The sequence below is a fragment of the Ciona intestinalis genome, chromosome 8 (assembly GCF_000224145.3).
Source record: "Ciona intestinalis chromosome 8, KH, whole genome shotgun sequence".
NCBI classification, from domain to species: domain Eukaryota; kingdom Metazoa; phylum Chordata; class Ascidiacea; order Phlebobranchia; family Cionidae; genus Ciona; species Ciona intestinalis.
In genome coordinates, this window is record NC_020173.2 from 3,607,992 (window position 1) to 3,629,894 (window position 21,903).

The window sequence follows — 21,903 nt, forward strand, 5'->3', positions numbered from 1 at the left end:
TAAATGAGTTAATGGTGAACAAACATAAATGATTAGTAATATTTATATTAGTGTAAAATGAACTACAGTTCCAGTTTCCACTATTCCAGAAAACTTCCTCATTTTTAATTTATAACAAATAAACAAAACTCATGCATGCTTAACAACATAAAGAACCATAATAATCATACAGATTTGTAAACATTATATTTTTGTTGAAAATAAATATACACTTTATCTGTATACTCTATTATAATTATTTTGCCTACTGTATCTCCGTATTTTCAAGTTAAATTAACTGCTCCAATCTGAAGGTTTTACTCCAATATGCAAATTTTATTTCAGGAACTGAAACTATATTTCAACAAACGGTTAAAAGTAACGTAAAGAAGTACAATGAAAACCAAATTTCGTAAAACGGAAAACAAATATTTTGGTTTCCAAAATTTGTTTTGATTGTTTTTCTCAACACCGAAATATTATAACAACAAAAAAATATTTTTTTTTATACTTTGTTGTATAATATTTTTTTCTTTATTTCATTAGGTTTAAAATTGTTATTAAAATAAGCACAGAGGAATAAAAATTAACTCCACAGTTCACAAACTACTTTAAAATCTTAGTGATTATCCTTAAAAATGGTATTGTGTCCCCAGAAATGTTTCGAAAGTTGTAACATTTCCATGGCGAAGTGTTGATGTATCCATAGCGACCGTCCACGCAATTTCCGTTAAAAACTTTTTTATAGTTAACGAGAAAATGATTTAATTTGCCATATCTTTAGGCGTCTTGTGTAGCATAGCTTGACAAACAAATTAAAAAACAATTTACCTTCGACATATAATGGCTGAACCTCGCGTACACGATGTGGCGCAAGCAAAAGCGGCAAAACTTTTGAAGAAACGAACAGGCAGCGTTTCATCGGCTCACAGTGGAAACGAGCACCCACCGAAGCGTCAAAGTGGGAAAAGCTACGCCGCGTAAGTTTTGTGCATGCATGTGAACTTGATCAGAGTGTTTAAAACCTATATTTAACCAACCATTTAGGTTTTTAAACGCACGAAACATTGGTTACAATAAAAGCTGTCGCAATAAAAAATGAATATCAGAAGATGATTTCTTGAAAAGCATATTATACCTTGTGGCAATACCAGCAGTAAAACACAATACGTTTTACCCTAATTACACATCCTTTACTTTTTTGTATCGTTATGAAACCTTTTCTTAATGCTGATTTACCATAGGTCATGAACTAGAGATAAAATTAAGTTATAACTCATTACTATATGTCCACAGATCTGTAAGCACAATATCCCACCTTGACCACCATCATGATGATGATTACCTTCATCTGCGACCTGCAACTCAACTTGAGAATACCTACCAGTTGGAACCAGTCGATAGATTCCCTGTGTCTTCCATAACCAAGATAATGCAAGAAGTCATGGGCGATTATTTGCAGAACAAACCGTATGAACCAGAGTTTTGTAGGAAGATGACAAAAGTGATCTCAGATGTAAGTCTTGTTTTTTTTGATCTGGATGGTAGCACCCTGGCTGTTAAGAGTATTGGGACTTGCCACTAATGTTTTAGGTGTGTGTCTTATTAAATTTAGGTGTGTGTCTTATAAAATAAAATGTGTCTTATTAAAAACTCATTTCTTTGGAATAATGAACCCCCTAACATTGAGTATCAATAAACTGTCACAAAGAGAGCTTGATGATACCAACATACCACACTATGTATTGCTCTAATAGAGCAAAAGCTGGCTTAAATTCCAGTTTATTAGGGTGCCTCTCTATATAACTTCACCCATATAGAATGGACTATATTTTACTACATGGTCCACGGCAAAAAACACTTAACGCCAGTGGCCTTCTTTTTTTTCAATCCCCAATTGAAAAGAAACTATAGGCACTGAACGCACATATATGTTTGCTATACTTTACAGCTTTAACATATTTCCCAGGAAGTGAAATTGAAAGTCAAGGAGCTTCACGTGCCAAGATATAAAGTTGTTTGTATTGTTCATATCGGTCAATTAAATAACCAAGGTTTACGAATAAGTAGCCAATGTCTTTGGAATGATAAGTACGATACATTCGCCGCTTGCGAGTATACCAACAGTGGTATATTTGCTGCTGCTTGCGTGTATGGGGTTTATTTTGAATGAAAGGAATTTCTATAATGTGGATCACACAACACACCTATATCTATTATTTCACAATGAAGTATTATTTTGTAAAATCAAGTCCAACTTCAGTTTAACGTTTATATTTTTTAAAAATCATGTTTTTAACAAAATTTATTTTTAATATTTACTACCAAATTAAATAACCATTTTAATCAGGGTAATAGGCCAACTGTGACCTAAATCTAGGGAGTAAGGACCCATAGTGAGCCTTGTATTAAAGCCTTACCGAGAATATAGAAACATTTGAACTACCATTAGTTTCATTGTATTTTACTTTTTTACCACAAAAAATAACACTTTTGTCCCCAAATAACTTGCTATTTTAGTTGTTTTTTTTTATATATTTTTTCTATTCTTCTTTCTAGGTAGATCATGTTTTAATTAATTATTAATTAAGATCAAATTAATTAGTTTTTTTCTTCCTCTTTACAAAGACTGTGACTGCTAATATTGCTTCACTAGAACTAACTTGTTATGGACGTATTGCAATTTATATTACTAGCTACCATACTACCCCTAACTAACACCATTGCATACGTGGTACTGTCTGTGTAGCATAAATTTCACCTAACACTATTATAAGAAATTTTTTTTAAGTGTCTATAAACCGCCACAGTGGAGCCTTGATACTAGCACCGTGGGTTTTTCAGTGATAAAGTAATAGACCTTAAGGCCCCAGGTGTGCCTCACTGAAGACCTCACCCTCACAACATAAAAAAATCCTGTAGCATTTAGTTATTGCCTGAAATAACTGACTTGTTTAGCATTGGGTGAATTGTAGTTGCTATACAGAAGTACCTCGCATGCATAGATTTAGCAATAACATTACCTTTATAACATTCCATCAAGATTCAATCCTTTTATAAATTTGTGTTGCAATGTAATTAGCAATAAATTAAATGAAATAATAAAGCGAGACATTTATGGTTGGAACTTTCTGCATAGGTTAAAAAAGAAGGAATTTACAATACCGATAAAAAAATTAAAATATATGTACGCTGATACAAGAAGACCAATGTAGTAAATGGCCATTTAAACAAAGTGCGTAAAACTCCCAAGTAAAATTCGCCAGTGAACTTTGACTATATGGTGTTGGGCCTATAGCGGACTTCCGTCAATAAAAGGGCGTTTAAAAACGTAACATGCCGTTAGAAATATCTGCCGTGTGTTGCATTAGAAGTGCGTGGTAGTGGAGTAAGGGTAAGTAACACATGGCATTACATTATCTTACGTGCGTAAACATGAGGACGAATACCATAAATTAACATTACAAAATTATCAATATTATATTTATACTAAACTACAAACGCAGATAAAGGCATTAATGTGAATAGAAATAGTGTTTATAAATTACCTGAATAAATTATAATTACCAAACGTGAAATGGTGCTTTATGAGGCACTTGAGGAAAAATAAAAGATAAAATATAAAACCTTTTAAGTGGTTAACGTTTCGTCGACGATTTCTTGTTTCGAATGTTTTGTTTTTAACTTGATAAGTTCATGTTTTGGATTCGAATCTGTTTCGTCAACCTCAGAGTTGGAACCTTGACTTGAGATGGACCCGGAGTGTTTTGGTTGAATCCTGCGGTATGTATGGACCAATAAATAAATAACACTTATTTATCGTAAACGACAGACGTTTTACTTTATAACCCTCGTGCCTGTTTAACTTTTACCACATGTGTTACTTTGTGGGCTATTATTTTACAAGACAAGCTCTAAGTTCATGACCGACCTGACAGAATATAGTAGGGTGGGCAGAAATGGGACACCTTCGGCACATAATATCTAAATATCCTGATCGTGTGTTAAACAATTAACAACGGTCTATGTAGGAGTCGTGAAGATAAAGTTTTAAAGTGTTTTGATTGTTCTTTATTTACTAATCAGAATAGAATGAACAGGTGTCCCATCTACCCCCAGCGTACTATGTACGAATGCCTACAAGTATACCCTGAACGAATTCCACATTAACTTAATTTTACGTTGTTTATAGCATTTAATGATATACATGTAATATAATTAGCATCGAGCTGCTGTGCTAGAGCAAGGATTTCTAAGACGTATCGTAATATGCGTTAGTGTAACTTCGCACATCTATAAACCTTTATTTGGGGGTCTCCATTTAATTTGGTTAGGCTACTACTACTGCTATTGTAAAAGTTAAAAAGGTTGTATGCTTAGGTGTTTTGTAAAATGTTGTTTCGGAAATACGTCGCCAAAGCTTTATTATAAATTCAAGATTAAAAAGCAGTGTTGTTTAATTTAATTGTAGGACATTTATGTCAAACTCACACGGCCGTAAATCTAACGCGCTAAACCTATAAAAAGACTAACCCTAAATTAAATCGATTTTGATACAGTTACAGTTACCATTATCTAATAATTGTATGTAGTAAACAAGAACATCAAAAGAAATATTAAACCTTATCTTTACGACGCCCATAGACTGTTGTTAATTTTTTAAATCACGATCATGATATATATTTAGATATTTTGTGCTAAAGGTGTCCCATCTTATCCGCAACAGTATTATACGTTTAACTTACCGCACTGGAATATCACGTTCGAAAAACACAACGTCTTCAGTTTCTATTTGGCAAGTCCACCAACCGACGAAGAAGATTCCAGCGAAAAGAAGATCAATTAAACTCAAATATAATAAAGTATCGTTGTAGTGATTCAAACCAGCAACACCAATAGCACCTAAAAATAAATAGACAGATATTATGTGACACGTTATAACGTGGGTGTCTAATATGTTAGCATCGTTGTTACCTGTTATAGTGGTTACTGGAACGGTTACATACGTGTCCTCAATGCCTACAGTTTCTTATGGACGTTAATTGATCAAAAGTGGTGAATTAAATAACATACAAAGGGCAACGATGTTAAGTGTCTCTGAAAAGTCCATGGACCATGGAAGGTTAAGAAACACTGCCTGTACTTTATAGTGCCATAGCTTATGGTGGGATTAATACACGCTTACACTAACAGCTACAAACCGAATAATTCAATTAAAACCACATTATCGACTGTTAACGTGAAAGGTTTTCAGTTCGAGTTTACAGTATCAGATAAATACGAGCGACCCTATCAGCTGCAGTTTATGTTCAAAATAAACAAGGAGTGTTTCAGCGATCGATCGGTCAGTAACGATTGACCATTTGACCAAACTAGCTTATCTTGCTGTCGCCATGTATATCTTACTAGGATAGCATACGTTTCTCTTTCCTATGGTCGCAAGTTACCATGGTTGGATAGCTAATGGTTTGCAAAGCTTTTTGACTAGTGTAAAAGTTAAACCACTTTACTTTATGCTTCCATAAAAGGAGTGCAAAATGTTTTGGAAAATTGGTTCCATAAACTTGTATTCCACTACTTATAGTTTTCTATGCGAAACAAACAGAGAAGCATCGTATGACGCGCATTCGTTACATGCTTCTGTTCCAATCAGCCACGATATAGCTATAAAACGTGATATCAAAACTATGTATTGAAATTTATATATTATGTTATGTATACACGGTTATAGAAACCTTATATTGTTTACGTCAACACAGGATATGACGTGAAACTAAATAAGCATAGTATACATCGTGAACGTAATTATAATATCATAACATATCAAATTCAAAACATTCGGACAACACTATTATAATTCATAATGTATACTGAAATACAGTCTGTTTATAGACGAACTTTTCGTAGGTATATGAAATAAAATCCGTATTTTCTAACTTTTGCAGTTTCCCCGCCAGCAGCAAGCAAGCATAAATAAGTAAATTATTACGTTTTTAGGTGTAATGTATATATAGTAGGGTGGGGGAAGATGGGACACCTATAGCACATAATATTTTAATACCCTGATCGTGTTTTAAACAAATAACAACGGTATATGGGAGTCGTGAGTATACGGTTTCATAATTCTTTGATTTTTTTTCGTTTAGTACTAAATGCGACAAGAAAATAGAATGAAAGGTGTCCCATCTTCCCCCACCCTACTATAGTAATAAGCACTGTATATATATACCTGGTATCATACACGCAATGGTAAGCACGATAAAGAATGCAGCAACGAATCCCATCCATTTGCAACGACCATAACTCTTCACATAAGTTTTTCCCATACTATAATTTATCTACAGACTTGTGTTTAAAATGAAACCGACATTTCGGCGGCAAACCTTTAAAAAGTATATTATTATGTGCTAACGGTGTCCCGTCTTACCCCATGTACTAAACCTTTGGTTCTTGAACTTTTTAGAACCACGGTACACTATAACTCTCTGGATCTGTTAGTGGTACTACGTATTTTTTAAAACGCTCATATTTTACAAAACACATGCTGAAACTCTTTCAGAAACCAATATTCGAATAGTGAAAGTTTTGCTATACACATTGAATGGCCTTCATCAAATTACCACATATATACATACAGTATAGAACAGGCACTTGACTTTAAATATACCGCTATCATTTATCTCTTGCCCTATAGAAACATAAAATAATTTCAATCATATATAGCTTCCCTTCCTCGGGGCTTCGCGTTTCCTATAAAATGACGTCACACTTCAACCTATTTTGTCATAGTAAACGTTATATGATACAACCGCTATATACCTGGTCTAACTCTTACTGTGTCATATACAGTATGAAACTACCTTAGCCTCACCAATGTTAAATAAAACTCACATACGTACGTTTTGTCTTATCACTGCCTCACCTGGCTTAATTATTTACGTGTGACGTCACATGTTTGCAGACCATATACTTCTATATTTAGCCTTAACAGTACCGAGGCCACTATACCAGTAAAAGAATCATTTCCTTTACAGTTCCAATTAGAGTTCTATCGGCATTTATTGCTGAAGTATAGCGACCCTTGGGCAGCGTACACGCTTTTAAATCAGTGGCGCTTAAAGGGGCGGTGGAATCAACGTTTTATCATAATCATTGCAATTTCGCTTTAAATTGCCTCGAACGCTTTTAAGTAAACACTTATTCGGTCGAAAAACATAAATTACACTATTACCCAAACCCTGATAACGTTTATGCTACACAGATCTATCCTTTGCCAGTCGACTGCTTTCGTAAATACACATCATAAGATTAATGTTCACACCTCTGGTTATTGCTGTAAACGATGCTAGAAATGCGTTACTTGGCTCTGCATCGTCTATACAGCTTGGCCGCAGTAAGAGGCCATGTCATTGGGGACCATAACCTGAACTGGCCGTTACTTATAACCTAACGCTGTTTAACTGCTACACTGGACTGAGGAATGTAATATTTTACGACTGTCGTTATATAACACAGTGTTTTAACGGGATACAGCGCCTGAACCTTTGCTTACATAAAAAAAATACATCGTTTATAATTTACCCTGCTATAATTACGATTATAAACTATAAACGATTATATGGGCTTGTTGCCCATTCAAATATTACAAGTAAATAACTTAGCCTGAACTATCAATGATCAATCGGTTATGTTATTTGTGTGGGCGGTCGCAGAAACTTCCGTCTTAATGTTGCCGCCTAGCGGTTGTAAAATTCGTAACTTTACTGAAATGTTGAACAAGAAAATATGCAAATTAGTGTCAAATTTGACAATTTGATTGTATCACAGATAATAACAAGTCCATATATTAAACAGCTAAGGAAGTATGTATTTTTTCTGTACGACTGAAAACTTGGATAGACTACTAGTGACCACTGGGTTGAGGGCTTTGCCAAGGACACATACCCATCATGGTGGCAGCTAAGAGCTTCAAATTCGATGTTTTTTAGTTTAGAGACGGGGGGTTACCACCAGACTATATTAAATTCTTCAAGCCAGGTTTACTCCAACACCCAGGCCGTTTTTACATATATATTGTAAGGTGGGGGTAAGATGGGGCACCTTTTCATTCTCTTTACTCGTACCATTTGGTAATAAACAAAGGAGATTCAAATAGGCACCATACACAAATTTACCACAGCTGTCTTGAACCTAACCGTCTTTGCTCAGAAATTACCCTCACGCCTGCAAATATCTTGTCTAAATATCATGTAGATGTCAATGCCCTTAGCAACTCGGTTGCGGCCATGCAAGTGACAACTATGAAAGGTCAAAAGTTCCCACCCACGAGGAAGAGTCGCCGGCTTATATGCAATAAATTGGTCATGCCATCGAATGGACAATAAATTACTGCATTACACATTTCAGTAAAATATTTACTAAGTTTTAGTTGCAGAAACGTATTTGTTGAAACTAAGAGGTGGGCAGGCTGGTATGTTTAATTAGAAGAATTGAAACGAAAAAGCAAAACGATTAATTTCACTTTAGTCTAACTCTATGTATGGTAAAATAGTTAATATATCGTCCTGATCGTTTGTTTCAAATAAGTCAGCTCTTTGCACTGAAATACCGTCTTGCCACGAAAACCATAAACCGTTGTTAGTTCTGCAGCCGTCGATGCCGGGCCGTTCGTCGCTTGTACCAGGGCCTGAGTCTTTGGTGTCGATTCCGCGGGGCAGGGAACCCGGTTCTCCGGCGTCGGAAAGCGTTTTGGCCTCGATATTCGGAGACGAAGGCTTGTGGTTTACGTTTTCAGTTTTAGTTGCAGTAACTTCTCGCGTTTCGAGTGACGTCTTCGTGACGTCATTTACTTTTGTTACATTAGATAAAGAAATGCTTGAAATATTAGTGTTGTTTTTTGCTGGGATTTTTTCAGATTTTGCCACAAAATCTTGGTTCTCGTCAGTTCTTTTCCTTTTGGTTGGATGTTTCATAGAAATGTTATTTGACGGAGATTTGGTCGGTAAATTCTGCAAGTAACAAAGTGATATACATGCCAGTGCAAATACGGATTAAAATAATATAACTAGGTCTGTGCTTCTCAACAACTTTGCAGTTGAACCAAAATATTAGGAAAGAATGGTAGTACAGCTTGATTTATTGATTCTAAATTTTGCACAACTTTTTGTATAAAAATAATTTAACTCTTATAATAACCCAAAACCCCTTTTAGCCCAAGAGTTGAGAAGCACAAATCTAGGATACACATAATAACCTATTAACTAGACAAAAGATTGGTTTAGAACTTACCATATTGCCTCAACATAATAAGGTTTAAGATAAAATCAAACTAATACTCACAGAAAATGTGACTTTTAGACCGTTGGTCATACAAGTAAAATTATTCGATTGATTATTTTCAGAGTCCCTTATTTCTGGTACTTTTGGTTTTGCGTTTTTTGATATGATTTTGTTTTTTTCATTTGGTTTCGCAGGAGAATTATTTCTTTGTTTGTTCGGTTTCTCCCCATTCACAATGGTTTGTTTTGTAGTTCGTTGTGCTTGCTTTGGTTTCCCCACAGGCTTGGTCTTTGCTGCAACAACTTCAGGCACAGTTTTGGGTCGCTTCTAAAACAGAATTTTAGTTTTAACAAAATACAGATAGAGTGCAACAGCCTCCAGCTACACAAATACACAATGTATTTTCAGTTTAGTTTTCATGGGTTTAGCACACATTAGTGCTTAGTATAGGTTATAGGTATAACACCAGTAATCCTTTTAATATTAACACAAACATCTTTTGGCCTACCAATCCAGAATTGTATGAGCTTAATAAAATATAACTAGTGCAAGTAGTAAACATATGGGTTTTTAAACAGTTACATGAAAACTATCCAATATATATATATAACCCCTCACCTCACACACATGGAATAGGTACCAAAAATGAAGAAATGAACAAAATCAAACTAAAATGGTCAACAAACAACAAAGTATGACTAAAAATAATGGAGACATATTATCTTGTACCCCAGATTTATTGTGATGTGATATTACTTTTTACAGTTATATAAAAAATGGATATTTTTAGATTTTACAGTTAAATAACAGATAAGTAATGAAATAACTTAATAACTATATCTTAAATGAGAAATTCCTGCACATAAAAAAAGTCCAATATCTTAAATGAGAAATACCTTCACATAAAAACCTACCTTAACCTGGATCATTTGTTGCCAAGTTTTTATTAATTTTTTCGCTCGTCTTTGTATTGAAGTATCAGTGGCAGCTCTACGAACATCGTTGATGTATTTTCCAAGCCTTGTCTCCTGTGTTATAAGTATCATTTAAAATCCGTTCTGAGACTGAATGTAACTAATTTATTCAAGTGAACATAATCGGTTATAATAAGGCTGTTTTTTTTAAAAAAGCTTGTGCCGCTTTACTATGTATAAAACTTTGTGGCACTTTGTTTAACTGTTTGTCTGACAATTTGAACAGCAGATTAGGCATTTGACTCTGGTGGGAGCAACTATATTTGATCTGGGACACAAACACCCATTAAAGAAGAAGCACCAAGCCTCAAACCCAATATCTCTGGTCAAGATTCAGCATTCTAGCCCTTTACCCCTGTACAATAAGCCTGAATACAAACTAAGTTAAATGAGTAAACTATTCCAAAACAAAAAATGTTGAAACATCCCATTGTTCATGTCATGGGACCTTATTTTACAGAAATTCTGGCTACAGTAAACTTTTTACGCTAACTTTTTTACACCAAATGGTCTGTCCAAACCCACGTTACCATTCAAGACAAGCAAATGTATATGCTATCCCATATTATATTACCTCTAATTCCTCACATGATATGACAGTGGTCTCCAGCATGGCTATAATCTCTAATGCAACGTCTTGATCCGAAATCTGTAATAAACATTTTTGTAGGTGGTAACTTGAGTGACTTATCCGTGGTTATCACTCACATGATCCATATAGTCAAGTAACAAGTTGCTAAATCTATTGTACTGTGTAGGTAAGCAGACATGACTTTTGGTTGGTTTGATCATTTATGTATTTGTTGGTAAAAACTTGGGTGACTTAATCATGGTTGCCACTCCAATGCCCACAGTCAAGTTAGAGTAGCTAATGCAGTTAATGAATGGGCAAACATACAAGATTAGGTTGGTTTGGTCCGCAAGGTAAATTATAAAAATTACACTTTTTATTACTTTTATTACAAGTTTATATGTCTTAAAGTCAGATGATAAAACCACTGATGCAGAACTTGGTAAGTCCTACTGTGGTGTCATAGCAAATAACGGGAGACCAAAAAAGCAATGTACTTGGTTATTATGGTTCAGGGGTCAGTGGCTGTGTTTGGTGTTTAATAGGTAGGTATAACATAGCAGAAGGCTCTTTACCAACACCTAAAATTGACTTACAGTCCCGTCTTTGTTGATTATTTGCAAAAGTCGATGTGTAAGTTGAACTACAGTCGGAGGCATTTCGTTTCTCACATAAATACAATATTAACAATTTGTTTAGATACCATCATTCAGAATTTAAATTGTGATGTTTTCTGCAAGCCCTGTAACACGGGTTTATGGTAAGAAAGTAGTATGGCTACAAAGTGTACCGAGGTGTTAAGTGTACGTTGTACCTATGTCCTAATGTCCTATAGTATGACAAGTATGTTAAAGTATAATTTTTGTGCTAAGAATTCCAAAAATCGATGAATGCTCTGGTGAAATCCGAGCAAATTAAAGACGGGCAAAAAGTTGAGACTTTTTAGTAGCACCAATTATGTATTCTTAAACAATACACAAACTTGGCCTGTCACGTTAAAACACCCTAAACAGGAACTAACGGCTGTTTACTTTCAGTTGTTTAAATGGTGGTACTTTCTTAGTTTTACACGTAAAACAACTATAATTTATTGTATCACACAAATTCTACCACATTAAACTTTATGCCAAGGCATAATATTAAACACTGTGTACAAGTACAACAAATACTTGTCACAAACAACCGTGGCCGACCCCGACTGATAGACAAAACCACGATGTATAAGTTCTCTATGTTTTCCACAACAAAAACTAAACATAGAGGTAATAATAATAAACATTTACATATATAAGTACTATGTAGTATCAACGAACTTTGGCTATTACAATAAAATATAAAATAATACTTTAAGTCTAACAGTATACTTGCGCTTTACAGACGGTCCATCAAATCGCAGGCGCCGTCAATATTTCTTCCCGTTCGCGGTGCTGCTTTTAGTCATTATTTCCCTCGAAACAGTAACAGCATACCAATTTAATAAAATTTAAACGTTTCATAGAAACTATGCAATGTTGATGTAACAGGGGTTTAGAAGAAACTGGCACAGATGCTTGATAGTGCCACCGTTGTGGGCCTGTGAATTGAAGCTTACACACTTAAATTGCTCAAGCAAGACACATAAATTGACTAGTAATGGGTTGTTCAAACTCCTCAGTTATGCAGAAACAACAAAAAAGTCACCCACAAACTCACATCGTAAACAGGCACCGCGAGGTATATGGTATATAGTAGGGTGAGGGAAGACGGGACGACTTTAGCGCATAATATCCAATAACCTGATCGTATTTAAAGCAGTTAACGACTGGACGGTCTTTTAATGATCTTTGTTCACCAGCAAATAGGACATAAAAATATAATGAGAGGGCGTCCCATCTTTCACAACCATATACATAACAAACGTGTTATAACTGCCACAGTTGCCCCGCCATGCAACGATAAATAAGAGACATTTACTCATTTATTGTTTATAAATCTTCTACCAAAAACCGCAACACTCAATGTAAACTTATCTTTATCACTGTTATCACAGCAGACCATACCTCCAGAACTAATTAAGCTGTCATGACATGCCAGGATGTCCCGGTCTTGTCCTCGTTTTCACGAAAAACTGCCAACTATGTGAAAGATCTGTTGGAACGTCACTTTATATGAAGCTTTCCTAAGAAAGTTATGGAGAAAAGACGCTTTTCATTCTGACATAATGAGAAAATGTATCTTATTTATCATTGAGTGACGGGAAACTTTTTAACAGGGTGTCATATTTCATAAACATCGTGCTGGTTTGCATGTTACTACATATGTAAATTTGTACGTAGCTTTGTCGCATATAACATATTAGGGTATGTATATCATACATATCTATCTTAGACTTACCGACTGTAGAACTGCAACCAGGTGACTGTTTTGTATTATTAGCAATTTAAACAAGTATATGCCTAGTATTACACCCACCACAATACATCTACAATGGTAGCAGCAAACCCAGTGTCTTCTGATGAAGAAACCGTCGCCCTAATGTCCGGCCAATGCGTCTCCTTCTCACGCCTGTTGTTAGCATGTTGTGATTCTAGTGTGACACGACAAAGAGCGCAAAAAGTAGGCTACACTTGAGCCATAACCCACTTAAGCTTACTCTGAACATTTACATAGCTATAAAGGCAAACGAGCGTTTCTATAAACCCTTTGGTGATGTCACATTCCCGATTCAAGGAAAATAATGACTGACAGCAACACCGCGAAATAAAAAGAACTTCCAAGCAGTAGTCATAAAGGTTTTCTAAAAAAAACAGGAGCAAAAGCAATTACTCTGAAGTATGCTTAGTGTATAAAAAGAGCCTTATTTCAGGATTCGGCATTTAGTTTCTTGTCTTAACTCAACAAGATGAGAGTTGCTTGCTTCTTAGCTCTTTTGATCGTAAATGTAGATGGTTGGATATTCGGTGGACATGACCATGGTACAAGTGGTGGTGAGCGAATTGAAATAGGAAGTGGTGGTGATCACGGTCATGCGTGCACATGCGCCGGTCCAGGTGCTGATGGAAATGGTGGTCTTGGTGGTGGACTTAATATAGGCGTTAACGGGGGCGGCAATGGTGGCGCTTCAGGCGGTGGAAACGGCGGAATCAACGTCGACCTTACTGGTTCAGGTGGCGGTAACGGCGGTGCCTCTGTTGGTGGAAACGGTGGAGGTTCCGGAGGTGGTTGGTTCAATGGTGGTCTTGGTGCTTCCGTGGATCTCCCACTTCTTGGACCAATTGGTGCTAACATCGGTGGCAATTTAGGTGGTAACGGCGGTGCTTCCGGTGGTGCTTCTGGGGGTGGAAACGGTGGTCTTGGCGGTGGTCTCGGGGCTTCCGTAGATCTTCCGCTCCTTGGACCAATTGGTGCCAACATTGGTGGCAACATCGGCGGCAACGGCGGTGCTTCAGCTGGTGGAAACGGTGGAGCTTCTGGGGGTGGAAACGGTGGTGGTTGGTTCAATGGTGGCCTTGGTGCTTCCGTGGATGTCCCACTTCTTGGACCAATTGGTGCCAACATCGGTGGCAATTTAGGTGGCAACGGTGGTGCTTCCGGTAGTGGAAACGGTGGAGCTTCCGGGGGTGGTAACGGTGGACTTGGCGGTGGTCTCGGTGCTTCCGTAGATCTTCCACTGCTTGGACCAATTGGTGCCAACATTGGTGGCAACATCGGCGGTAACGGCGGTGCTTCTGGTGGTGCTTCAGCTGGTGGAAACGGTGGAGCTTCAACTGGTGGAAACGGTGGTGGTTGGTTCAATGGTGGCCTTGGTGCTTCCGTGGATGTCCCACTTCTTGGACCAATTGGTGCCAACATCGGTGGCAATTTAGGTGGCAACGGTGGTGCTTCTGCTGGTGGAAACGGTGGACTCGGCGGTGGTCTCGGGGCTTCCGTAGATCTCCCACTCCTTGGACCAATTGGTGCCAACATTGGTGGCAACATCGGTGGTAACGGCGGTGGTAACGGTGGTGCTTCAGCTGGTGGAAATGGCGGAATCAACGTCGACCTTACTGGTTCAGGTGGCGGTAACGGCGGTGCTTCTATTAGTGGAAACGGTGGAGCTTCTGGAGGTGGTTGGTTCAATGGTGGCCTTGGTGCTTCCGTGGATGTCCCACTTCTTGGACCAATTGGTGCTAACATCGGTGGCAATTTAGGTGGTAACGGCGGTGCTTCCGGTGGTGCTTCTGGGGGTGGAAACGGTGGAATCGGCGGTGGTCTCGGTGCTTCCGTGGATCTCCCACTCCTTGGACCAATTGGTGCCAACATTGGTGGCAACATCGGTGGAAACGGTGGTGCTTCTGCTGGTGGAAACGGTGGTGCTTCAGCTGGTGGAAACGGTGGAGGTTCCGGAGGTGGTTGGTTCGGTGGTGGTCTTGGTGCTTCCGTGGATGTCCCAATTATTGGACCAATTGGTGCTAACATCGGTGGCAATCTCGGTGGTAACGGGGGTGCTTCTGCTGGTGGAAACGGTGGAGCTTCAGCTGGTGGAAACGGTGGTCTCGGTGCTGGTCTTGGTGCTTCCGTGGATCTCCCACTTGTTGGACCAATTGGTGCTAACATCGGTGCCAACGTCGGTGGTAACGGCGGTGGTTCCAGCGGTGGTTCCGGAGGCGGTTTTAGTTGGAACAACAAAAGGTGACTAATTTTTACAATAATCGAAGTGAATTAACAGGTTGATATCTTAGTTTCTAATTCTTTTTTTTTTTCACAGACTCCAAGCTGCCATTGCCGGTAAGTTACTTTTATGAATGTACGGTTTGCCTAAATAAATAATCTTAGCTTACTGGCTACGTAACCGCTAAGTCTGTACACCATTTCGAAGCCACTTCGTTATCCTATTGTTTGTGTTATCTTCTATTAAATAAATTCATATTTAACTTATGTTAATCTTTGTTTCAATATTTTAGACGAATTGGACAATTATATTGAAGACCTCCTTCAGTAAATATCCTATCGGTAAGTCATTGCATTTTACCGCTAGAAAGTCTTTAGGGATTCAAACGAAAATGTCGTATGGTTGACCCAACATAGACACCTGAATGGCATAAAAATTTCCCAAATAAAATCTTACTAAAACATTATACATTTTAGATTTCTCCAACGGATACAAGAAACAATTCCAGCCAAAATAATGCAAAATAGTTGCTGGCGTTTTCTCTCTTGCTTTGCAGTTGCTTTTAAATATTTGGACAAGGAATAAAATAAATGCATACAAACTACGTGTATTTCGCTGTTTAAGGTTTGCTTCTGTAAGAAAGTTGGAACCGCTGGATTTCCAGTTATAAAATTGTCTCTAAAGTTTCGTTTTCCGGCCATACGAGAATAAAGCAAGTTACATTCATTTACACCTGCACGGTTTATACGAATCCGTAAACAAATCCTCTTGCGTTTTTCGTGGTATCCCCCCCAAAAAACGTCATATTTTATAATTTGGGAAATATTGGGCAAGATGTGCTTTAGAGTTCGGTCTTTATCTACTATAACAAAATCACTTATAGTAATACCATACATTGTTACTTTATGCACATCGCGTATATACTCGTATTTGTGGGCTTTGTCACTTATCAAACGTCGCGCGTCGTACGAAGCTGCAGCCCACTGCAAGTTTTGTAAAAGGTCGAGTTTAACCAATTAGTAATTAAACTTAAATTAGACGAATTGGGACATATAATGTGTAAAACTCCGGTATTTTTATTATTTGGTGTGCACCAAACCGCAAAGCCTAAGGACGCAATTACGAGTTATGTCATTTATCTCTATTAACCCAATATCCCAAACACATTGGTTAAACAGCATCGTTAGTCATCTCTAGTTCTAAAATCGATGCTGCCATTGTAGGCCTGTATTTTTAACTAAGCAGGACATTAACATGAATCGGCCAACCAGCAAACAGTCTCTTTTCGATACAGAAACCTCAGAGTAAGCTAAACTACGAATAGACTATACTTGTAAGTTAGTTAAACAATACAAGAACTATAACGGCAGTTTACTCTATTAAGTTGTTAAATTTTCTTGAAACTTTTATTATGTATATTACAATAAATTAATACATACTGCTTCGTTAGCAGTATAGGCTTAGTGCACTTAACAGAAGGAAAATTAAATCAGGCGACTTCGATATTCTTTCCCGTTGGCGGTGCTACTGTCGACCATTATTTGCCCTAAACGGTATCATTAAATCAATATTTTATGGAAAGTCTTGAATGGTGATGTTACTAGAGCTATGTTAGAAAATATCGGCACCGACGCTCAATACCGCTATCGTTGTGGACCCGTATGTTCTTCAACGACACAGATAAATTGCTGAAATCACTAATACCAAATTTCAGCCATGCAACAACAACATTATTCACCACGTAACATTCGTGGTAACTCGTAAACAGGCGCCGCGGTATAGATGAAACCGAACAACTATATTACAAAAAGTTGTCCCGCCACGCGAGGATAATTAAGTAACGTTCACTCATTCATTTTATAGAAACCCATTTCACCATAATCGTATATTCAACCATCACTTAATACAAACATACCTTTATTATTGTTATCACAACAGACCATATCTCCAGAACTAATTAAGCTGTCATGATTCTCATGACATGCCAAGATGTCCCCGCCTTGTCTTCGTTTTCACAGAGAACTGCCAACAATGTTGAAGCTCTGTTGGAACGTCACTTTATATGAAGCATTCCTAAGAAAGTTTTGGAGAAACTGCGGTTCTTATTCTTACAGAAATCAGAAAATAGTATTTATTTACTCTTGAGTGGTTGGCCTTTTAGCGTTCTTAACAGAGCGTCATACTTTCATACAGAAATTCGTGCTGCACACATATAAGTTTGTTTGTATAGCTTTCACTCACAAAACATCAGTTACATACATATCTATAAACTTAGACTTGGCAACTGTAAAGCTATCTGGTTAATTGTTTAAATAATTGGTAACTTGAGAAATCAAATCACTATAAAGCGCCCATAAAGGTAGTAGCAAACTCGGTGTCCTCTGAATAAGAAACGCATGACTCTAATGAATAAAGGCATATGTAACTCTTTTTACTTATGTTGTTGTCCCCACTTGAGCTTACTCTGCGCAGTAACATAATCTATTATAAAAGCTCATTACTTTCATAAACAATTTAACTTATATATCATGCAATGAGCTGGTAATTTTATATTTCTGATTCAAGAAAAATAATGATTGACAGCATCCTCAAGAAATGAAAACAACTTCCAAGCAGCAGTTACATGAACATAGGTTTCCAAAAACCAAGAGCAAAAGCAATTACTATGAAGTATGCTCAGTGTATAAAAAGAGTACCGTTTAAAGATTCAGCATTTAGTTTCTTGTCTTAACTCAACAAGATGAGAGTTGCTTGCTTCTTAGCTCTGTTGATCGTAAATGTAGATGGTTGGCTATTCGGTGGAGATAACCGTGGTGCCAGTGGTGGTCTTGGTGCGTCAGTGGACTTACCTATTTTAGGACCTGTTGGCGCTTCCATTGGCGGTTCTCTCGGCGGTAATGGTGGTGGTCACGGTCATGGATGCACATGCGCCGGTCCAGGTGTTGGTGGAAACGGTGGTCTTGGTGGTGGACTCGGCGGAGGCGGAGGTGGAGGTGGAGGCGGAGGCGGAGGACACGGTGGAAATGGTGGTGGTAGTATCGGTGAAAATGGTGGATTAGGTGCCTCTTTGGGTGGTCTTCTTGGTGGAAACGGCGGCGGTAACGGTGGTCTCGGCGCCTCTTTGGGCGGTCTTCTTGGTGGAAATGGTGGTCTCGGTGCCTCTTTAGGTGGTCTTCTTGGTGGAAACGGTGGTCTCGGTGCCTCTTTAGGTGGTCTTCTTGGTGGAAACGGCGGTCTCGGGGCCTCTTTAGGTGGTCTTCTTGGTGGAAACGGTGGTCTCGGCGCCTCTTTGGGCGGTCTTCTTGGTGGAAATGGTGGTCTTGGCGCCTCTTTAGGCGGTCTTCTTGGTGGAAATGGTGGTCTCGGTGCCTCTTTAGGCGGTCTTCTTGGTGGCAATGGTGGCGGTAACACCGGTGGAAACGGTGGCCTCGGTGGAATTGTTGCCTCTTTGGGCGGTCTTCTTGGTGGAAATGGTGGCGGTAACGGTAGACTTTCTATCGGCGGTAATGGGGGTGGTCATGGTGGAGCCAATACTGGTGGAAACGGCGCGATTAACGTTGACCTGACTCATGGCGGAAACGGCGGTTCTTCAGTTGGTGGTAACGGCGGTGCTCATGGAAACGGCGGCATCATTGACCTGACTCATGGCGGAAGCGGTGCTGCTGGTTCAGGTGTTGGTGGAAACGGCGGTGCTTCTGGTGGAGGAAGCGGCACTATTAACGTTGACCTTACGCATGGCGGTAACGGTGGTGCTTCTAGTGTTGGTGGAAATGGCGGTGGTTCTGGTGGAGGAAGCGGCACTATTAACGTCGACCTTACGCATGGCGGTAACGGTGGTGCTTCAGGTGGTGGAAATGGCGGTGGTTCTGGTGGAGGAAGCGGCACCATCAACGTCGACCTTACTCATGGCGGTAACGGTGGCGCTTCAGGTGGTGGAAATGGCGGTGCTTCTGGTGGAGGAAGCGGCACTATCAATGTCGACCTTACTCATGGCGGTAACGGTGGTGCTTCAGGTGGTGGAAATGGCGGTGGTTCTGGTGGAGGAAGCGGCTCTATCAACGTCGACCTTACGCATGGCGGAAACGGTGGTGCTTCAGCAAATGGAAACGGTGGAGGTTCTGGAGGTGGCTGGTTCAGTGGTGGTCTTGGTGCTTCCGTGGATCTCCCAATTATTGGACCAATTGGTGCTAACATCGGTGGCAACGTTGGTGGTAACGGCGGTGCATCTGGTGGAGCTTCCGGGGGTGCTTCTGCTGGTGGAAACGGTGGACTCGGTGGAGGACTCGGTGCTTCCGTAGATCTCCCACTCCTTGGACCAATTGGTGCCAACATTGGTGGCAACATCGGTGGTAACGGCGGTGCTTCCGGTGGTGCTTCTGGGGGTGGAAATGGTGGAATCGGTGGTGGTCTCGGTGCTTCCGTTGATCTCCCACTTATTGGGCCAATTGGTGCCAACATTGGTGCCAACGTCGGTGGTAACGGCGGTGGTTCTAGCGGTGGTTCCGGAGGTGGATTCAGATGGAACAACAAAAGGTGCCTTATTCTTACAATAATCTAAGTCTGTAATAATTAGGTTGATATCTACAAATTTCTTTTTTTCTAATTTTTTTTTATTTTTTACAGACTCCAAGCTGCCCTTGCTGGTAAGTTAATTTCATGAATGTACGGCTTGTCCAAATAAATAATCTTGGCTGTCAGCTTACTGGCTATATAACCACAAAGTCTGTACACCATTTTTTCCTCATGCTAATCTTTGTTTCAATATTTAGACGAATTGGACAGTTCTATTGAAGATCTATTTCATTAAACAGCCAGTCGGTAAGTTATTGCATTTTTACTCCATTTACGGATTTAAACAAAATGTTGTATAGTTAACGTGAAAAATCTTGAATGGCATAGAAATTCCCTAAATACATCCTACTAAAAAACAATACATCTAATATTTTAGACTTCTTCAACGGATACGGAAAACAATTCTTGCCAAACTGATGCAAAATATTTGCTGGCGTTTTTCTCTTGCTTTGCAGTTATTTAAATATTTGGACAAGAAATAAAATTAATGCATAAAACATACGTGTGTTTCGATGTTTGAGGTAGGCTATTATTCTGCAGGAAAGATCGTGTGGTGTCTTCAGAGTTAAAAACTATATAAGGTTTGGAAATTCAGATTGCGACTGTATATCTGCATGTTTTAACTATACATGTCATACATATAACTGCAAACTGCCCTCATGGATCAAGAAACAATTTTAAGTGTAAAACATGTTTATATAGAGGCTTTGGCTCCAACCAAGTAGCCTATAGTCACTTTTGGTTATACAAATTATATATCTCATGCAGAAACCTAATAGCTAGCATATTTACTAAAGCTAAACTACGGCTCTTCTACTTTTTGGAGTGACTTAATAGTTATGGTAGGCACTTTTACACATCCTGCAAGTTTACCGTCAATTTGAGTACAGTGCACACAGTTATGTCTAAATCATGGATATCGCCGGTATTATACATATATATGCTATCTATTAATGCGCTGTTTAAATTTTAAGTTTATATACAGAAACTTTAAACGACCACAAGTGTTATTAGTATGCATTTCTTGTATTCCTTGTCCAAATATTGTAAGAAAAATAAAAGAAGAGACGCAACTTCAGCAAATATTTTGCATCAGCTTGGCTAGAATCATTGTCCGTAATCAGTTGAAGAAGTCTATAATGTATGAAATGATTATTTTAATTATGATGTCACAACTCAACTCAGACGTAACACAGTTAGTGATTATGCCATATATTAACATGTAGATTGTTTGGGATAAAACTATAATATTGACATCACGTTTAAAACTTTTCAAACCAGCTTAAATATATTATTTTACCGTTCGTATCGAATCACTCGAATTACTGAAGAAGTTCATTAAGATAATTCTCCAGCATTTCGTCTAAGATTTAAAAAAGAGAAATTTAGTAAAAAATAAACAAACTATACTGAAGTAACCTTATATTTCAACAAAGTAACTTACTGGCAAGATCAGCTGGCATTCTGTAAATAAAGATGGAAAGGTTTAGCGAGTGTTAAAATCAGATGGATATTAAAATTTTATTATTAAAATGTTGAAATGTTTTAAGTTCAACTCACCTTTTGTTGTTCCACTGCCAACCTGCTGGATGATTCCCGGAATGACCAACAGAAGTAGTAGTAGAGGTACCGACGGAAGCGCCACTGTTACCACCGACGTTACCACCGATGGAAGCACCAACTGGTCCGATAAGGGGAAGATCGACAGAGGCACCAAGACCAGCACCGAGACCACCGTTTCCACCAGCAGAAACACCACCATTACCACCGACGTTACCACCGATGGAAGCACCAACTGGTCCAATAAGGGGAAGATCGACAGAGGCACCAAGACCGGCTCCGATACCACCGTTTCCACCAGTAGAAACACCACCATTACCACCGACGTTACCACCGAT

General features: G+C 38.5%; 7 protein-coding genes across 12 annotated transcripts in view; 3 read left to right on the plus strand and 4 right to left on the minus strand.

Annotated features, from left to right (window-relative positions):
* Positions 1–4,839, minus strand: part of LOC100178345 (sortilin-related receptor-like) — a 36,352-nt gene extending 31,513 nt beyond the window's left edge. The window contains exons 1-2 of the mRNA XM_009861164.3: positions 4,828–4,839; positions 4,602–4,606 (exon numbers count right to left, since the gene is read on the minus strand). The gene's annotated coding sequence lies outside the window, so the exon portion shown is untranslated. The remainder of the gene's footprint in view (positions 1–4,601; positions 4,607–4,827) is intronic.
* Positions 729–3,082, plus strand: LOC100181451 (tctex1 domain-containing protein 1-B-like). The gene is made up of 3 exons (XM_002131500.2): positions 729–959; positions 1,276–1,495; positions 1,949–3,082. The coding sequence occupies exons 1-3, from the start codon at positions 823–825 to the stop codon at positions 2,150–2,152; spliced, it is 561 nt and encodes a 186-aa protein (XP_002131536.1). The 5' UTR covers positions 729–822; the 3' UTR covers positions 2,153–3,082.
* On the minus strand, positions 3,019–7,622 carry LOC100180714. The gene is made up of 3 exons (XM_002131483.4): positions 6,209–7,622; positions 4,725–4,881; positions 3,019–3,757 (listed from the first exon to the last, which is right to left on the minus strand). The coding sequence occupies exons 1-3, from the start codon at positions 6,303–6,305 to the stop codon at positions 3,610–3,612; spliced, it is 402 nt and encodes a 133-aa protein (XP_002131519.1). The 5' UTR covers positions 6,306–7,622; the 3' UTR covers positions 3,019–3,609.
* A 750-nt stretch (positions 7,623–8,372) lies between these two features.
* LOC100183822 (mediator of RNA polymerase II transcription subunit 26-like) lies at positions 8,373–11,553 on the minus strand. Its single transcript, XM_002131444.4, has 5 exons — positions 11,400–11,553; positions 10,807–10,881; positions 10,173–10,286; positions 9,319–9,585; positions 8,373–8,987 (listed from the first exon to the last, which is right to left on the minus strand). Exons 1-5 carry the CDS (start codon positions 11,460–11,462, stop codon positions 8,502–8,504), a joined length of 1,005 nt encoding a protein of 334 aa, XP_002131480.1. The 5' UTR covers positions 11,463–11,553; the 3' UTR covers positions 8,373–8,501.
* Positions 11,554–13,646: 2,093 nt separating this feature from the next.
* On the plus strand, positions 13,647–16,037 carry LOC100183069 (glycine-rich cell wall structural protein-like). Of its 4 annotated transcripts, none has more exons than XM_026835427.1 (5): positions 13,647–14,354; positions 14,649–15,453; positions 15,530–15,549; positions 15,726–15,774; positions 15,910–16,037. In XM_026835427.1, exons 1-4 carry the CDS (start codon positions 13,685–13,687, stop codon positions 15,761–15,763), a joined length of 1,533 nt encoding a protein of 510 aa, XP_026691228.1. In that variant the 5' UTR covers positions 13,647–13,684; the 3' UTR covers positions 15,764–15,774; positions 15,910–16,037. The 4 variants fall into 4 exon arrangements, with proteins under 4 accessions (XP_026691228.1, XP_026691230.1, XP_026691229.1 ...); XM_026835429.1 differs by having other exon boundaries at positions 13,648–14,758; positions 15,095–15,453; XM_026835428.1 differs by having other exon boundaries at positions 13,648–14,564; positions 14,889–15,453.
* A 1,934-nt stretch (positions 16,038–17,971) lies between these two features.
* On the plus strand, positions 17,972–20,507 carry LOC104265965 (glycine-rich cell wall structural protein-like). Of its 2 annotated transcripts, XM_026835426.1 has the most exons (5): positions 17,972–19,042; positions 19,403–19,966; positions 20,057–20,076; positions 20,203–20,251; positions 20,382–20,505. In XM_026835426.1, exons 1-4 carry the CDS (start codon positions 18,174–18,176, stop codon positions 20,238–20,240), a joined length of 1,491 nt encoding a protein of 496 aa, XP_026691227.1. In that variant the 5' UTR covers positions 17,972–18,173; the 3' UTR covers positions 20,241–20,251; positions 20,382–20,505. The 2 variants fall into 2 exon arrangements, with proteins under 2 accessions (XP_026691227.1, XP_026691226.1); XM_026835425.1 differs by having other exon boundaries at positions 17,972–19,966; positions 20,382–20,507.
* Positions 20,508–21,012: 505 nt separating this feature from the next.
* The window catches only part of LOC100175248 (uncharacterized PE-PGRS family protein PE_PGRS10-like), a 3,099-nt gene continuing 2,208 nt past the window's right edge, over positions 21,013–21,903 (minus strand). For both annotated transcript variants that reach the window (XM_026835421.1, XM_026835420.1), the window contains exons 4-7: positions 21,566–21,903; positions 21,450–21,469; positions 21,306–21,368; positions 21,013–21,139 (exon numbers count right to left, since the gene is read on the minus strand). In XM_026835421.1, the coding sequence (XP_026691222.1) occupies positions 21,328–21,368; positions 21,450–21,469; positions 21,566–21,903 (399 nt within the window). In that variant the 3' untranslated portion in view covers positions 21,013–21,139; positions 21,306–21,327. The remainder of the gene's footprint in view (positions 21,140–21,305; positions 21,369–21,449; positions 21,470–21,565) is intronic.

What these genes read in the sequence shown, in the direction of transcription:
- LOC100180714 (XM_002131483.4), bottom strand. Translation starts at nt 6,305, where the DNA reads ATGGGAAAAACTTATGTGAAGAGTTATGGTCGTTGCAAATGGATGGGA. An exon ending in CATTGCGTGTATGATACCAG is followed by an intron (nt 4,882 to 6,208) that starts GTATATATATAC and finishes ATTTATTTTTAG; the next exon opens with GTGCTATTGGTGTTGCTGGT. An exon ending in GAACGTGATATTCCAGTGCG is followed by an intron (nt 3,758 to 4,724) that starts GTAAGTTAAACG and finishes TACATACCGCAG; the next exon opens with GATTCAACCAAAACACTCCG.
- LOC100183822 (XM_002131444.4), bottom strand. Translation starts at nt 11,462, where the DNA reads ATGCCTCCGACTGTAGTTCAACTTACACATCGACTTTTGCAAATAATC. An exon ending in TAATCAACAAAGACGGGACT is followed by an intron (nt 10,882 to 11,399) that starts GTAAGTCAATTT and finishes TGTTTATTACAG; the next exon opens with ATTTCGGATCAAGACGTTGC. An exon ending in TATCATGTGAGGAATTAGAG is followed by an intron (nt 10,287 to 10,806) that starts GTAATATAATAT and finishes CTTATAACACAG; the next exon opens with GAGACAAGGCTTGGAAAATA.
- LOC100181451 (XM_002131500.2), top strand. Translation starts at nt 823, where the DNA reads ATGGCTGAACCTCGCGTACACGATGTGGCGCAAGCAAAAGCGGCAAAA. An exon ending in AGTGGGAAAAGCTACGCCGC is followed by an intron (nt 960 to 1,275) that starts GTAAGTTTTGTG and finishes ATATGTCCACAG; the next exon opens with ATCTGTAAGCACAATATCCC. An exon ending in TGACAAAAGTGATCTCAGAT is followed by an intron (nt 1,496 to 1,948) that starts GTAAGTCTTGTT and finishes CATATTTCCCAG; the next exon opens with GAAGTGAAATTGAAAGTCAA.
- LOC104265965 (XM_026835425.1), top strand. Translation starts at nt 18,174, where the DNA reads ATGAGAGTTGCTTGCTTCTTAGCTCTGTTGATCGTAAATGTAGATGGT. An exon ending in TTCAGATGGAACAACAAAAG is followed by an intron (nt 19,967 to 20,056) that starts GTGCCTTATTCT and finishes TATTTTTTACAG; the next exon opens with ACTCCAAGCTGCCCTTGCTG. An exon ending in ACTCCAAGCTGCCCTTGCTG is followed by an intron (nt 20,077 to 20,202) that starts GTAAGTTAATTT and finishes TTCAATATTTAG; the next exon opens with ACGAATTGGACAGTTCTATT.
- LOC100183069 (XM_018812754.2), top strand. Translation starts at nt 13,685, where the DNA reads ATGAGAGTTGCTTGCTTCTTAGCTCTTTTGATCGTAAATGTAGATGGT. An exon ending in TTTAGTTGGAACAACAAAAG is followed by an intron (nt 15,454 to 15,529) that starts GTGACTAATTTT and finishes TTTTTTTCACAG; the next exon opens with ACTCCAAGCTGCCATTGCCG. An exon ending in ACTCCAAGCTGCCATTGCCG is followed by an intron (nt 15,550 to 15,725) that starts GTAAGTTACTTT and finishes TCAATATTTTAG; the next exon opens with ACGAATTGGACAATTATATT.